This window comes from Tachyglossus aculeatus, chromosome 26 (genome assembly GCF_015852505.1).
Source record: "Tachyglossus aculeatus isolate mTacAcu1 chromosome 26, mTacAcu1.pri, whole genome shotgun sequence".
In the NCBI taxonomy this organism is placed as follows: Eukaryota; Metazoa; Chordata; class Mammalia; order Monotremata; family Tachyglossidae; genus Tachyglossus; species Tachyglossus aculeatus.
The window spans coordinates 15,806,917-15,820,575 of NC_052091.1; the positions used below are offsets into that span (position 1 = coordinate 15,806,917).

A 13,659-nucleotide genomic window follows, 5' to 3' on the forward strand; every position below is an offset into this window, starting at 1 on the left:
TCCGCCGTGAGGTTCGGCCCAATCCGCGGACCCCGTCGGTCCTTAGCCCTGAGCCATTCACTGGCCCAACCCTGACCGACCGGGAGGAGGGATGCCAGGAAGGGCCTCCCCCCGTTAGTTCCACCAAGCAGCTGCGGGCCACCGTGGGAGGCACAACAGCAGGGCCCAGGGACCTGGGATAGGCCCCGGATGACATCCCGTGGTCACGCAGGAGGAATTTTCTGGCCGCAGCTGGGGGCTGAACCCCCAAGGTCCATTACCGCTCCCGAGAAAACGCAACCGGGGCCACCTAATGCCCCTCTCGGATGCTTCTTGAAAGGCCAATATCCAAAATCGGACCCCAGGGCCCCCAGTTGGATCCAGAGCTAAGAGGGGAAGCGGGGGGCCGGGTGGGGGGAAGGAGGATAGGCCACGTATGCACCCCTACGGGCCCAGCGGCTGGGGATCCCTGGCAAGCGACTGCCTGACTATTTCTGAGAGGGAAATTTCAAGCCGGCCTCGTGGATTCCCCTGGGGTTGCGGGAGAGACCAGGCCCGGGGGCCTGGTCGGTTGCTTGCCGTCGCACGGCTCCTCGCTGCCGGTCGCGGGAAGTGCCGAGAGCCCGCCGTGGGCGAATGCCGCCCAGTAGGGGAGGGCCGAGGCGGCCCGGCATCGGGGAAGCCCGTTTCAGTCCTGGCCCCGGGGGGAAACCACCACCACCGCCGCCGTGCGCGTCAAGCACTCCGGCCTCCGGGGACTCGGTCTGACCGCCGGGACCCCTCGCACCTCCGCCCTCCCCGCCCCCCGGACGGCCCCGAGAGCCGAGATTCCCCGCCCGCCCCGGGGGGGGGTCTGGCGTCACCTACTTGGCGTGGTCCAGGCACTCCACCACTTTGCCGAAGGTTCCTTCCCCGAGACTGCCCACGATCTCGTCTAGGAGAGAAAAGAAGGGCGGCGTGAGGCCCCCAGAGTGGCCGGGGAGCGGGGGGGAGGCGGCGCCTGCAATTTCACAGCATTCAATACTCCAAAAAAAAAAGAGGTCTCCCTCTCTCTTTCTCTCTCTCTCTCTCTCGCTCGCTTTCTCTCTCAGCGCTACCCTCTTTAAAAACAGAAGCCGCTAGCGTCTGCTCCCTTCGGGCATATCCCGGCCGGCCCCCGCTAGCGAGCCGTGAGCCCCAGAGGCCCCCTCCGGAACAAGGAGAGAGAGCTGGTCTAACGGGGGGATAGGGAGTAGAGAGGTAAAGTTTTACGAAAGGTGGCTGTACATCGCTCTTGGAGCCAATCGCCGATCCGGCACACCAGGTGACCCTCCTTGTCATCTTCCACGCTCCTGCTGCTGCGTTTACTGCTCTGGCGGCTCCTCTGCACGCACCGCCCCCCGCAAACGCCATCCATCCGACCGATCGATCGCGCGGCGGGCGGATCCGATTGGCACATTGAGGTGTCGGTCAGAGGCGGAGGCGGCGACGACGAGGAGACGCGGCCGGGTGGTGGGTTGGTTGGTTGGTTGGTTGGTTGGATGGATGGATGCATTTTCCAGTTCCCAGCATTTCATAAGGCACACGGCATATATAACGATAGGGATATTGCAAGGGACACGTCAAGACACAGACTGACTTCAAAAACAGAAAAGTAAAAACAGCTACAGGTATGGCAAGAAAACTCTGGCATTAGCTCTCGGGCGGGAAAGGCCGCAGGCGCTCCGACGGAAAAAGACCGGCCTCTTCTCCGGAGGGCGGGCCGGCCGGCCGGCCGGGTGGCTGGGAGCACTGAGTCCCGGGGCGCCCGCCGCCGAGTCTCTCTCCTCCTCCCACCCTCCGCGACCCCGGGCCGCTCCTCCGGGCCGGGGACCCCGCCCCGGGCAGGCAGAGCAGGGGGACGGGTGGATGGCGCGCTGAAGGGAGCATCGATCGGCTCGTTCGGCCGGGAGGAGCCGGGCCCCGCCCCGACTGATGCCAGGCAAGACGGGGGTGTGTGTACGTGTGGGGGGGCGGCCCTCTGCCACCCAAGTCTCCCAGCCTGCCCCTCGCCTGCTTCCACTCAGCCCTTCCTGCCCCGGGAGCGGCCAACCGAGGACTCCTCTGAGGCCTCGCTCCCCGGCATCCCACGCTCACTTCTCCGCTCCCACATGGAGACACGTTCTACCACCCGGCCGACAGCCGCTCGCGGCTGCCGCCGCTCCAAACTTCTCCTCCGAGAGTCGGCCGCGGGCTCAGGGACTCCGAACGTAAAGACACACACCGGGCCGGCCCGTCGGGGCCGAGGCCCGCCTCGCCTGGCGCTCCGGCCCGGCCCAGAGGCCGGGGGCTCAGACCACAGACGGAGCCACAGACCCAAAGCACTGCCCAGAGGTCAGAGGACCGAGGGACCGTCCGCCGCGCCGGACGGACGCCCTCACGCTAAGACACACGGTCGAGGAGCGGCGGTTCGGCCGGCCCCTCGTCTCGGCCCCGCGCCGCGACCCGCCGCCACCGGAGAGCCCGGCCCGGGGCGGGGGGCCCAAAGCGGCCCCCCGCGAGCGGCCCGCCCTCCAGGCGCCGACCCGACCAACGGCGCCACGAACTCTCCTGGTCTGGCGAGAGCCCAGGAAGGAAAGCAACCCGACTCGAAGCAGCACAAATCAGACTCTCCCCCTGGGGAGGCCAAAGAAACCACAGGAGCCGGGGGAACGGGTTCCCCCGGCCAAGAGGAAGCGACCGTGATTACGCCCGGGAGGCCCGGCCGCTCGGCCCCTCACCGAGCAGCCCGTTCTCTGGGCCCTGGTGCGAGGAGGAGGAGCTCCGAGCCAAAGCTCCTGTCCGGGGGGCCCCGGACAGCCGTAAGCGAATCCCTGGCGCTCTCTCTGCCCCGAGGCCCGGCCGCACGCGGCGCCTGGCATCGCTGCGGGCCCCCGCAGCCAGGGCGAGAGGAAGGCGAGAAGGATGGGGAGGGGTCCGGCGGTTGGGGAAGAGGAACGAAGCCCGCTGGGGGGTGGCGGCGCTGGACCGCTCCGGCTACCGGCTCCGGATCCCTGACACACCCGTCGACGGTGCCCCGGAAGGTCGGGGTCTCCCCGCCGGCCGGCCCTGCCGTGAGCCCCCGGGCCCGGGGAAGGCACGGGCCCCGAGCCGCGCCCGGCGAGACCACCCCACGGCGCAGAACCAGACGGACGAGACACACACGAGGGATCAGAGGTACTCACCCAGGCTACCCACATCTGAAAGAAGGCTCGAGAGAGTAAGTTAGAGGGGCGACGCATAGGCCGGCGGGCTCCGGCCGCGACTCACCGAGGAGGCGCTGCTACAAGACCTGGTGCGGCGTTTGCGGCAGTGATGCGGGTGCTTCCGCGGGCGGCGGCGCTCCCTCTCCCGGGACCTCCTGCGGTGGTGCGGGCGCGACGAGTAATAATCCTCTCCGAAGGACGGGCTCCGCTCCGCAAACCTGTAGGCCTCGCTCTCCCGGTGATCTCGGTACCTTCTCTGGTAGGGCAGGCGGTCGTGGCTGCGGCGGAAGAGAGGCCGGGTCGGGCCGGGGCCGCCTCCTCCCTCTCCCGCTCCGGGCGACCCTGCCCTGCCCCGGCGAGACCCCCCCGCTAGGCTGTCGGCTCCTCGGGGGCGGGGGTCATGCCCTCCCTCTGACCGGCCCTCTCCCGGCGTTCCCAGTCTGGGGCTCTGCCTCCCGGCCGAGACGATCCACAGATGGACCGTTCCGGTCAGTCTCCTCCGGCTCCCCGCTCGGCCTAGGCCGGGACACCCGAGCGCAGCCCGGGGACGGCGCTGGCTCTGGGCATGAGGTCCCGCGAGGCCCCGCGTTCCCATCCAACCCAGGCAGGGGTCCGGTCCGGACCCAGGCACGAGGCGGGAAGGCGCGAGGATTTCCCGGGCACCCAGGGCTCGGGTTCCCTCACCGGGCATTCGGACGGGGAGAGGGGCCTTCGGCGGCCCCGTCTGGGATGAATAAGGCGAATCCTGGCCTAGAGGAGGAGGGATGGGGGCTAAATGGCCTCCGGCCCATCCGGGGGTAATGAGCCGGCACGGAGGCCGGACGGGCGTGCTTGGAACTGAGGGAGCCGGCTTGGCCCCGGGGCAGAGCCCAGAAGGCCCAGATAGTCAGACTTGCTGTGGGAACCACCGTTGGGATTTACTGAGCACTTACTGTGTGCACAGCACTGTACTAAGCACTCCCTGTCCCCAGTGAGCTCACGCTGTGGAGGGGGAGACACGCTATTCAGAATAAATTAATGGGGGGCAAAGGAAACGGACGGGAGAGGAGGACCTCTGCAGCAACAAGCAGCTAGGTCTATAGAGGCCGAGGGCAGACAGAAAAGCCTCTCTAGACTCATTGGGTAATGGGGAAGAAGTTGGCTTCCTTCTTACTCCCGGATGCACCTCCCTCATCCCTCTCTTTCCCTGGCTTTGAAGCCCACATCACCCACCTCTATCACCCCCTCCAGTTACCGGTCCCGGTCATCTGCCACCCCCCGGTCCCCACCTCCAACTTTCTGAACCCTTCTGATCCCTTTCACACATTCTTCCACTCTTTCTCCCGGCCCACGACGATCCTTGGGGACTCCGCCATCCGCACGGACGTTCCCGACGAAACTTCCGCTGCCCGCTTTCTAGCTCTCCTCAACTCCACCGACCTCCTTGCTTCACCCCACCCACTCACCGACTTGGACACCCGTTCGAGCTCATCGTCTCCAGTCCCTCACCAACTCGGAAATCTCCCTATCCCACCACCACCACCTCCTCTCCCCCACACCCCGGCCCGCAGGTCTATCCTGTTCCCCCAAAGAGACCTCCCCCGATCTTGTGACCCCACTGGGTTTTCTCAAGTCATCATGCCCCATTTAGCCGCCGTGACCAAACTACCTTCCCTTGACGACGAGACTCTACACCGCCTTCTCTACTGAATTCAACTCAGTCGTTCCCCTCTCACTAACCCACAGCCCAGGAGCGCTCCCACAGCCCTTCCCTCCTGGGCACGAGCAGCAGATACCAGGCCGACATCTGTGGGCAGGGAACGCATCCACTGACTCGTGTTATATTGTACTCTCCCTCTACACACAGTAAGCGCTCAGTATGAGGAGCAGCATGGAGCAGTAGAGGAGCGACATGGCTTAGTGGACATACAGCCCAGGCCTGGGACTCAGAAGGTCATGAGTTCTAATCTGGCTCCACCACTTGTCTGCTGGGTGGCCACTTCGCTTCTGTTCCTCAGCTACCTCTTCTGTAAAATGGGGGTGAAGATTTTGAGCCCTTTGCGGACAGGGACTGTGTCCAACCTGATTTGCTGGTATCCACCCCAGCGCTTAGTACAGTGCCTGGCACCTAGTAAGCGCTTAACGAATACTGTAATTATTTATTATTATTACTGGTTGACCGAGTTCATCCTTGCCTGCTTTAAACTCTGCCCTCTCCTCCGCCCAGAGAAATTATTTCTCCATCCTTACTGATTCGGATGCCCATCGCCCTCGCCAGCCGTTCCGGACGTTTTACTCCCTCCTCAAAATCCCTCTCCCCCTGCCCCTCCATCTCTTGCCCTAATGACCTAGCCACATAACTTTATTGAGAAAACTGAAACCGTCAAGTGTGGTCTCCCTAAAATCTCCCCTGCTCCTCTCCAGTCCTTCCCTCCTCCTGCCCCTCCTTCAACTCTCCCATCTTTCCCGGCAGTATTTCAAGAGATCTCCTGCCTCCTCTCCAAATCCTGCACCTCCAACCCCAACCCTTTGCATCTTACCACCACACTTGCTCCCTCCTTGACCACCATCTTCAACTGTTCGCTCTCCAGCCGGCTCACGTCTCCCCCATCCAAAAAACCCCTTCCCTGACCCCACGGCTCCCTCCAGTTACCGCCCCATCTCCCCTGGCTCCATCCTAACTGCTACCACATTAATCCAAGCACTTCTCCTATCCCGACCTGATTGCTGCATCAGTCTCCTTGCTGACCTTCCCACCTCCTGTCTCCCCCACTGCAGTCCATACTTGGTTCTGTTGCCCGGATCATTTTTCTGCAAAACTGTTCAGTTCATGTTTCCCCACTCCTCGAAAAACTCCTGCGGTTGCCCAGCCACCTCTTCATCAAACAGAAGCTTCTCACCGACAACTTCAATCACCTTGCCTCCTTCTACCTCACCTTGCTGCTTTCCTACACACTTTCCAGCCCGCACACTTCACGTTACTAAGCTTACTCATCGCACCTCGATCCTTTCTATCTGGCCGCCGACCTCTCGCCCCTGTCCCGCCTTTGGCCTGGAACACTTCATATGTGACAGGCGATCACCCTCCCCACCTTCAGAGCCTTATTAAAAGCACCTCCCCTCCAGGAGGCCTTCCCCAAGTGCGTCCTCATTTCCTTTTCTCCCGCTCCCTTCTGCGTCCACCCTCGCAGCATTTGTTTGCCCCTTCCCCAGCCCCTCCGTCCTGATGGACATAGCCATAATTTATCCGTGTTAACTGACGTCTGTCTCCCCCGCTAGACTGTAAGCGCACTGAGGTCAGGGAACCCGTCTACTAGCTCTGCTGTGGCTTTTTTTTGTTTTTTATGGTATCTGTTAAGCGCTTTCTATGTGCCATGTACCTTACTGACCGCTCGCTGATACAAGTTTGTCAGGTTGGACAGAGTCCCTGTTCTACATGGGGCTCACAGTCTTAAATCCTCATTTTACAAATGAGGGAACTGAGGCCCAGAGAAGTGAAGAGACCTGCCCTAGGCCACACAGCAGACAAGTGGCAGAGCCGGGATTAAAACCCAGGTCCTTTGGCACCCAGGCCCGTGCTCTATTCACTCAGACATGCTGCTTCTCAAGTGTTGTCCTCTTCCCGAGCGGTCGGTCCAGTGCTCTGCACATGGTAAGTGCTCAATGAGCACCATTAATTGATTGATTTGGAGCTGGGCATCTTAGGGCGGCAGGAAATGAGGGCTGGAGAGCTCCGCCTGTTCAGGTGGTCTTCTCATTCATTCATTCATTCAATCGTACTTATTGAGCGCTTACTGTGTGCAGAGCACTGTACTAAGCGCTTGGGAAGTACAAGCTGGCAACATATAGAGACAGTCCCTACCCAACAACGGGCTCACGGTCTAGAAGGGGGAGACAGACAACAAAACAAACCATGTGGACAGGTGGCAAGTCGTCACTTGACTTCTCTCCCCCTCCTCATCCCCCCTGCCCTACCTCTTTCCCCTCCCCACAGCACCTGTATATATGTTTGTACGGTTTTATTACTATATCTTACCTGTACATATTTACTATTCTATTTATTTTGTTCACGATGTGCAGCTAGCTTTACTTCTATTTATTCTGATGACTTGACACCCGTCCACATGTTTTGTTTCGTTGTCTGTCTCCCCCTTCTAGACTGTGAGCCCGCTGTTGGGTAGGGACCGTCTCTATATGTCGCCAACTTGTACTTCCCAAGCGCTTAGTCCAGTGCTCTGCACACAGTAAGCGCTCAACAAATACGATCGAATGAATGAATGAATGATGGGGAGCCAAAACTGAAGGGATCTAGGAATGTGGTGACTGATCCGTAACAAAAAAACTCCCATTCCTCCTTCCCCTCCCCACAGCACCTGCATGTATATTTGGACAGATTCGGCACTCTATTTTTTTTACTTGTATATATTTACTATTCTATTTATTTTGTTAATGCCCCCGGCTGGCCATCCGGGCCGGACGTGCCGGGGGGGGGGGGGGGGGGGGGGGGGGTCCGGCCTTCCAGCGCCCGTCCTCCGGTGCCCCACGCTCACCTTCGGGACGGAGATCTCCTGGGGGGCGGCGGCGGAAGCGGCGGGTACCGCAGCCTCCCGTCGTGCTCCCGGCTGAAGGACCTCCTCCGCTTCCACTTGGGGGTCAAGTAGGGATCCTGCTCGGGGGAGCGGTACCTCTTGCAGTGATGCATCTAGGGGGCAAGGAGGATGCTTTACGGCCCGGCCCCGCGGGCTCTGGGCGGCGGCTGGCTGCGTGAAGGGGGATGCTAAGTAGAGCATCCACGGTGCTCTGGCGGGCCGCCGCCCCCTTTCCCACCCGTGTGTCCCCCCCCGCCCCCCCCGGCCCTCCCACGGGGGTCCTCGTTAAAGGAGGGAGGAGAAGGCTGGCTGACGCCGGGCCGGCCCCGCCTGTCAAACAGGACAGACCTCTTGGCAAATGGCACGGGAGGAACGGCTCCCCCCGCCCTGCCGGAAAACAAAACACCGGCCCTCTGCCCGGGCCTCCGGGACACTGGGGCTACGCAAAAAAACGGCCCCAGAGGAGAAACTGCAGCCAGACCGAGCCGGCACGGAGGAGGAGCGGGAGGAGGAATCAGATGAGGAAAAAGAGGAGGCAGTGGGGGAGAGCAGGTCCCTGGGCAACAGCGGATTGCACCCCATGGGTTCAATCCTCCTTGAAGTGACCTCCGTGGAGGGCTGGCAGGCAAGGGGGGAAGAGGCCTGTGTGGCTGGGCTGTCACCTCGCCAAATTCTCCTCTAGGTAATTCCCTGGCTCCTCCACCCTTCCTCTCGTTCCCAAGCAGGAGAGAAGAGACTAGCTGGGCAGACGGGGCCGGAGGGGGGGACTGAGGGGCTTGGGGGAGGGGCAGCCCTGTCTGGGCTCCATCTTGACAGCCAGAGTTGCCCAGTGCAAGGCCTCAGGCCTGCCGGCTGCCCCGAGGATGGCCGGACAGAGCACGAGGGCCCCCAGATCCCAGAATGATTATAACAACGATAATAATAAGAGGTTTGGTTAGATGCTATGTAACGAACCCTACGCTAGGCACCGGGGCAGAGTCGATACGATCGGATTGGACACAGTCCCCGTCTCAGATGGGGCTCCAGGCCTAAGAGGGAGGGAGGACAGATAGCGAACCCCCATTTTACAGGGGAAGAAGCTGAGGCACGGGAAAGTGAAGTGACTTGCCCAAGGTCACAAAGCGGGAAAGTGGCAGAGTCCTGGGCTCTTTCCCCTGGGCTTCTCAAGGTCCCACAGTGGGGCCTTTCCCTGCAGGAAGGTGCCCTGGGGGCAGACGGCCCGCTGGAGTCGGGCCCTGATCCCTGGCCTTGCCCCTGCCCCGAGACCTGCCGCCATCCCATCTCCTCCTCCTCCTCCCATCCAGTTCTTGGTGCCTCGCTTTCGGGGAGGAGGAACTGTCTTGGATTCCCCTTCACTCCCTGGGCACGAGCGAGACGAGGGCAGCTGCCCCCCGCTCTCCGGGAGGGCCGGGTTTCTCTCCAAGGGGCAGCAGCAGAAGGGAACCACAGTGAGGTCACCGCTGCCCGGCACGCCCTTGTTGACACTGGGGTTCAAGGGGACCCCCTCCCCCAGGGAGGTTGGGGACATGATGAGCGCCTTTAGAGCACAGCCACGGCAGAGGACGTGCCCGCTCCTGACTGGCCGAGGCCCATCAATTCTCACCCGTCTAGATTGTGAGTTCCCTGTGGGAGGGGAATGGGTCTGCTAATTGTGTTGCATTAACAATAATAATATTTGTTAAGCGCTTACTATGTACCAAGCACCGTTCTAAGCACTGGGGGGGAGGGATACAAAGTAATCAGGTTGTCCCAGGTGGGGCTCACAGTCTTAATTCCGTTTACAGATGAGGTAACTGAGGCACAGAGAAGTGAAGTGATTTGCCCCAAGTCACCCAGCTGACAAGTGGCGGAGCCAGGATTAGAACCCATGACCTCTGACCCCCAAGCCCAGGCTCTTTCCACTGAGCCATGCTGCTTTTCGGCGTGTACAGTTGTACTGTTACCTCGGGCAGGTCCTCGGATGGACCCCGGGGCTCCGGTGTACCACGTGGGCAGCGGCTCGGCCCAAGGGCAGATTTAATAAGCCGGGCAGGGGGGCTGAACCCAGGCCACAGACACCAGAGGACGTGTGACCCGACGGGGAAGAGTCGGGGGGTTGTGACTAAAACCATGAGGTGTCTCATTTAATGGCAAAGAGGGGAAGGGAAGCCCTCATCTGACGAGTGACCATGAGGAAGTCGCCTAACCGGGCCTCAGTTTCCCTCCCCGAATTCACCTCCCTCCCAAAGATGAATCAGTGTCCCCGAAGCCCTCTGAGCTCCACGGAGGTAAACATTATAAATACACCCTAGCCAATTTTCAAACCGGGCTGGGGTTTGTCTGTTGAGGATGCCTTTTCTGATCGGCTGACTAATGTTTTACTGCTCTCCTGCTTTAAACCCCGCGAGGCAGAGAGGGCCCAAGCTGTGGTACGAAGGAAACATCTCATTAACAGCAACCTAAGACAACCTAAGAACAGTGCTTTGCACATAGTAAGCGCTTAATAAATGCCATCATGATTATTATTATTAAGACAGCTCAGCACCGCCCAGAGTAAAAGCTTTTAGGCTGCCCAGAGGGAGGAGGGGGCTTAGCTTAGCGCAGTGCTCTGCGCACAGTAAGCGCTCAATAAGTACGACTGAATGGACGAGGGCTGCCTTCATCTTTCGGACTCACCGGACGGTCCTCCTGCCCTAGCCTGGGGGGCCCGAGAAATCCCTGGGAAGGGGACGACTCGGCAGGCGGGACACAAGGACACACACACACGAGTTTCCAGCCCCCGTCCCCACGTCAAAAGGGTGGAGCGTCTGGGGCACTGAAGTACCACCCGACCCAGGACGCGTCGCCAAGAGAGCTTTTAAAAAGAAAGCCGCCAAGAGGTCGGGGTCCCAAGCTGGAAAGCCCCCGCTCCTGCGGTGTCCCGGCCCGTGCCGCCCCGGGGGAAGCGCTCAGAGGTGGAACCGAACCAGGGGAGGCTGCCGCCCCGCCAAGATGCCCGCCGTTGGCTCGGAAGGCCCTCACGGGGCAGGCTCCGGGACGGTTTTCGTTTGCTGCCGTCGTCAGAAGAAGAACTGGGCCGACGGGAAGAGCGGCGAGTTGGGCCTGTCGTCAGCCAGGGTGGCATATGTGTACACACACACACACACGCACACACCCTTACCCACAAACCCAGCATCCCCGGGTTATTTTTGGCCACGGCTCGCAGACTGCCGCATCACCACGTCTCCAGTCCTCACGGCGGGGAGGATTCTGGGGTCAAGTGGAAAGCTACCAACTCCGCAGGGGTTCCTGAAGGCTCCCTGCACCCTTCCCGACGGGGTCCCCCGCCCGGGGCCCAAACCTCCCTCCCCACAGGGCCTTGGGGTCTGGATTCTTGGCCCACCGTTCGGTCCAGTGCTCTGCACACAGGAGTGAATTAACACGGCGCAGCGTGGCAGACAGAGCCCGGCCCTGGGAATTGGAAGGTCGTGGGTTCTAATTCATTCAATCGTATCTATTGAGCGCTTACTGCGTGCAGAGCGCTGTACTAAGCGCTTGGGAAGTACAAGTTGGCAACATATAGAGACGGTCCCTACCCAACAGCGGGCTCCGCCACTTGTCTGCCGTGTGGACTCAGAGGAGTCACTTCACTCCCTGTGCCTCAGTTTCATCATAACACAAGGGAGGGGGGCATATTTTTGGCTTCCCAGGCCGAGGGAAGGGGGACCGGGAAGGGGGCTCGTTCTGCTTTCCTTCCTAGCCGTCTGGAGGACCCCCAGCATCGCCATATGGCAACGGCTTGGACGGGAGGCGGCCCGGGCAGGGCTGACGGGGCATTAAGGCCGGGAAACACCTGGCGGAATGGAAATCGGGGGAGGCGGGGTCAGGAGAGACTGGGGGACAATAACAATAATAATCATAATGGCGTTTGTTAAGCGCTTACTATGTGCCGGGCACTGTTCTAAGCGCTGGGATAAACAGAAGGTAATCCGGTTGGACACGGTCCACGTCCCACATGGGGCTCACGGTCTCCATCCCCATTCTGCAGATGAGGGAACCGAGGCCCAGAGAAATGCCGAACTGTACTTTCCAAGCGCTCTGCACCCAGGAAGCGCTCACTAAATACGACTGAACGAATGGACAAATGCAGCAGTGACTTGCCCAAAGTCACCCGGATGACAAGGGGCGGATAAAGGGTTGGAACCCACGTCCTCCGACTCCCAAGCTCGCGCTCTTGGAACTGGGCCACGAGGAGGGGGAAAGGAGTCTGGGACGAGGAGGGGGAGAGGGCTCTGGGACCAGGAGGGGAAAAGGGGTCTAGGATGAGGAGGGGAAAAAGGAGTTTAGGATGAGGGGGGAAGGATTCTGGGATGTGGAGAGAGAAAGGAGTCTGGGACGTGGAAGGGGAAAAGAAGTCTGGGACGAGGAGGGGAAAAAGGAGTCTGGGATGAGGAGGGGAAAAAGGAGTCTGGGATGAGGAGGGGGAAAAAGGACTCTGGGATGAGGAGAAAAAAAGGACTCTGGGATGAAGAGGGGAAATAGGAGTCTGGGATGTGGAGGGAAAAAAAGGAGTCTGGGATGAGGAGGGGAAAAAGGAGTCTGGGATGAGGAGGGGAAAAAAGGACTCTGGGATGAGGAGGAGAAAAAAGGACTCTGGGATGAGGAGGGGAAAAAAAGACTGGATGAGGAGGGGGAAAAGGAATCTGGGTTGAGGGGGGAAAAGGACTCTGGGATGAGGAAGGGGAAAAGGAGTCTGGGACGAGAAGGGGGAAAAGGACTCTGGGATGAGGAGGGGGAAAAGAGTCTGGGATAAGGGGGGAAAGGACTCTGGGATGAGGAGAGGAGAAAGGAGTCTGGGATGTGGAGGGGGAAAAAGGTCTCTGGGACGAGGAGGAGAAAAAAGGACTCTGGGATGAGGAGGGGAAAAAAGGACTCTGGGATGAGGAGGAGAAAAAAGGAATCTGGGATGAAGAGGGGAAAAAAGTGCTCTGGGATGAGGAGGGGAAAAAAGACTGGATGAGGAGGGGGAAAAGGAATCTGGGATGGGGGAAAAGGAGACTGGGATGTGGAGGGGGAAAAAGGTCTCTGGGACGAGGAGGAGAAAAAAGGACTCTGGGATGAGGAGGGGAAAAAAGGACTCTGGGATGAGGAGGGGAAAAAAGGAATCTGGGATGAAGAGGGGAAAAAAGTGCTCTGGGATGAGGAGGGGAAAAAAGACTGGATGAGGAGGGGGAAAAGGAATCTGGGATGAGGGGGGAAAAGGACTCTGGGATGAGAAGGGGAAAAGGAGTCTGGGACGAGAAGGGGGAAAAGGACTCTGGGATGAGGAGGGGAAAAAGAATCTGGGATGAGAGGGGGAAAGGACTCTGAGATGAGGAGAGGAGAAAGGAGACTGGGATGTGGAGGGGGAAAGGAGTCTGGGACGAGGACGGAGGAAAAGGGGGAAAAAGAGTCTGGGGTGAGGGGGGAGAAAGGAGTCTGGGGTGAGGGGGGGACAGGGGAGTCTGAGAGGTGGGGGGGGAGGAAAGGAGTCTGGGCCGAGGAGGGGAAAAGGGAGTCTGGGAGCAGGCCGCGAAAAGGAGTCTGGGATGAGGAGGGAGGGGGGGGAAAGGACTCCGTCTGGGAAAGGGGGGGGGCTTGTAACCTCCCCAGCGCTTACAACACTGCTTGGCACAGAGTGAGCGCTTCATAAACGCCGTCATGGGTACGACTGAAAGGAGGGTGGGCAGGGGCGGGGCGGGGCAAGGAGTGGGGGGGGGGGGGACGGAAGGGAAACGGGGGGGGGAGGAGAATGAGGGGAGGAGGAAGGTGACGAGGGGGCCGACGGTGTGGGTCGCTCACCTTGGGCGGGCGGGCGGGCGGTCGGTCGGTCGGTCGGTCGGTCGGTCGGCCGGTCCGGGCTCCGCCGAGGGGGGCTAGGCCTCAGGCCTCACGCCCCGCGCGCCCCGAGC

The 13,659-nt window shown here is 60.7% G+C and overlaps 1 protein-coding gene across 3 annotated transcripts in view; it reads right to left on the minus strand.

The window, feature by feature from the left end:
* The window catches only part of CLK3 (CDC like kinase 3), a 28,364-nt gene extending 14,705 nt beyond the window's left edge, over window positions 1–13,659 (minus strand). The window contains exons 1-5 of one of the 3 annotated variants that reach the window (XM_038767360.1): window positions 13,580–13,659; window positions 7,712–7,869; window positions 3,247–3,460; window positions 1,246–1,342; window positions 847–913 (exon numbers count right to left, since the gene is read on the minus strand). In XM_038767360.1, coding sequence (XP_038623288.1) covers window positions 847–913; window positions 1,246–1,342; window positions 3,247–3,460; window positions 7,712–7,863 — 530 coding nt within the window. In that variant the 5' untranslated portion in view covers window positions 7,864–7,869; window positions 13,580–13,659. The other 2 variants (XM_038767361.1, XM_038767362.1) reach the window with 2 other exon arrangements.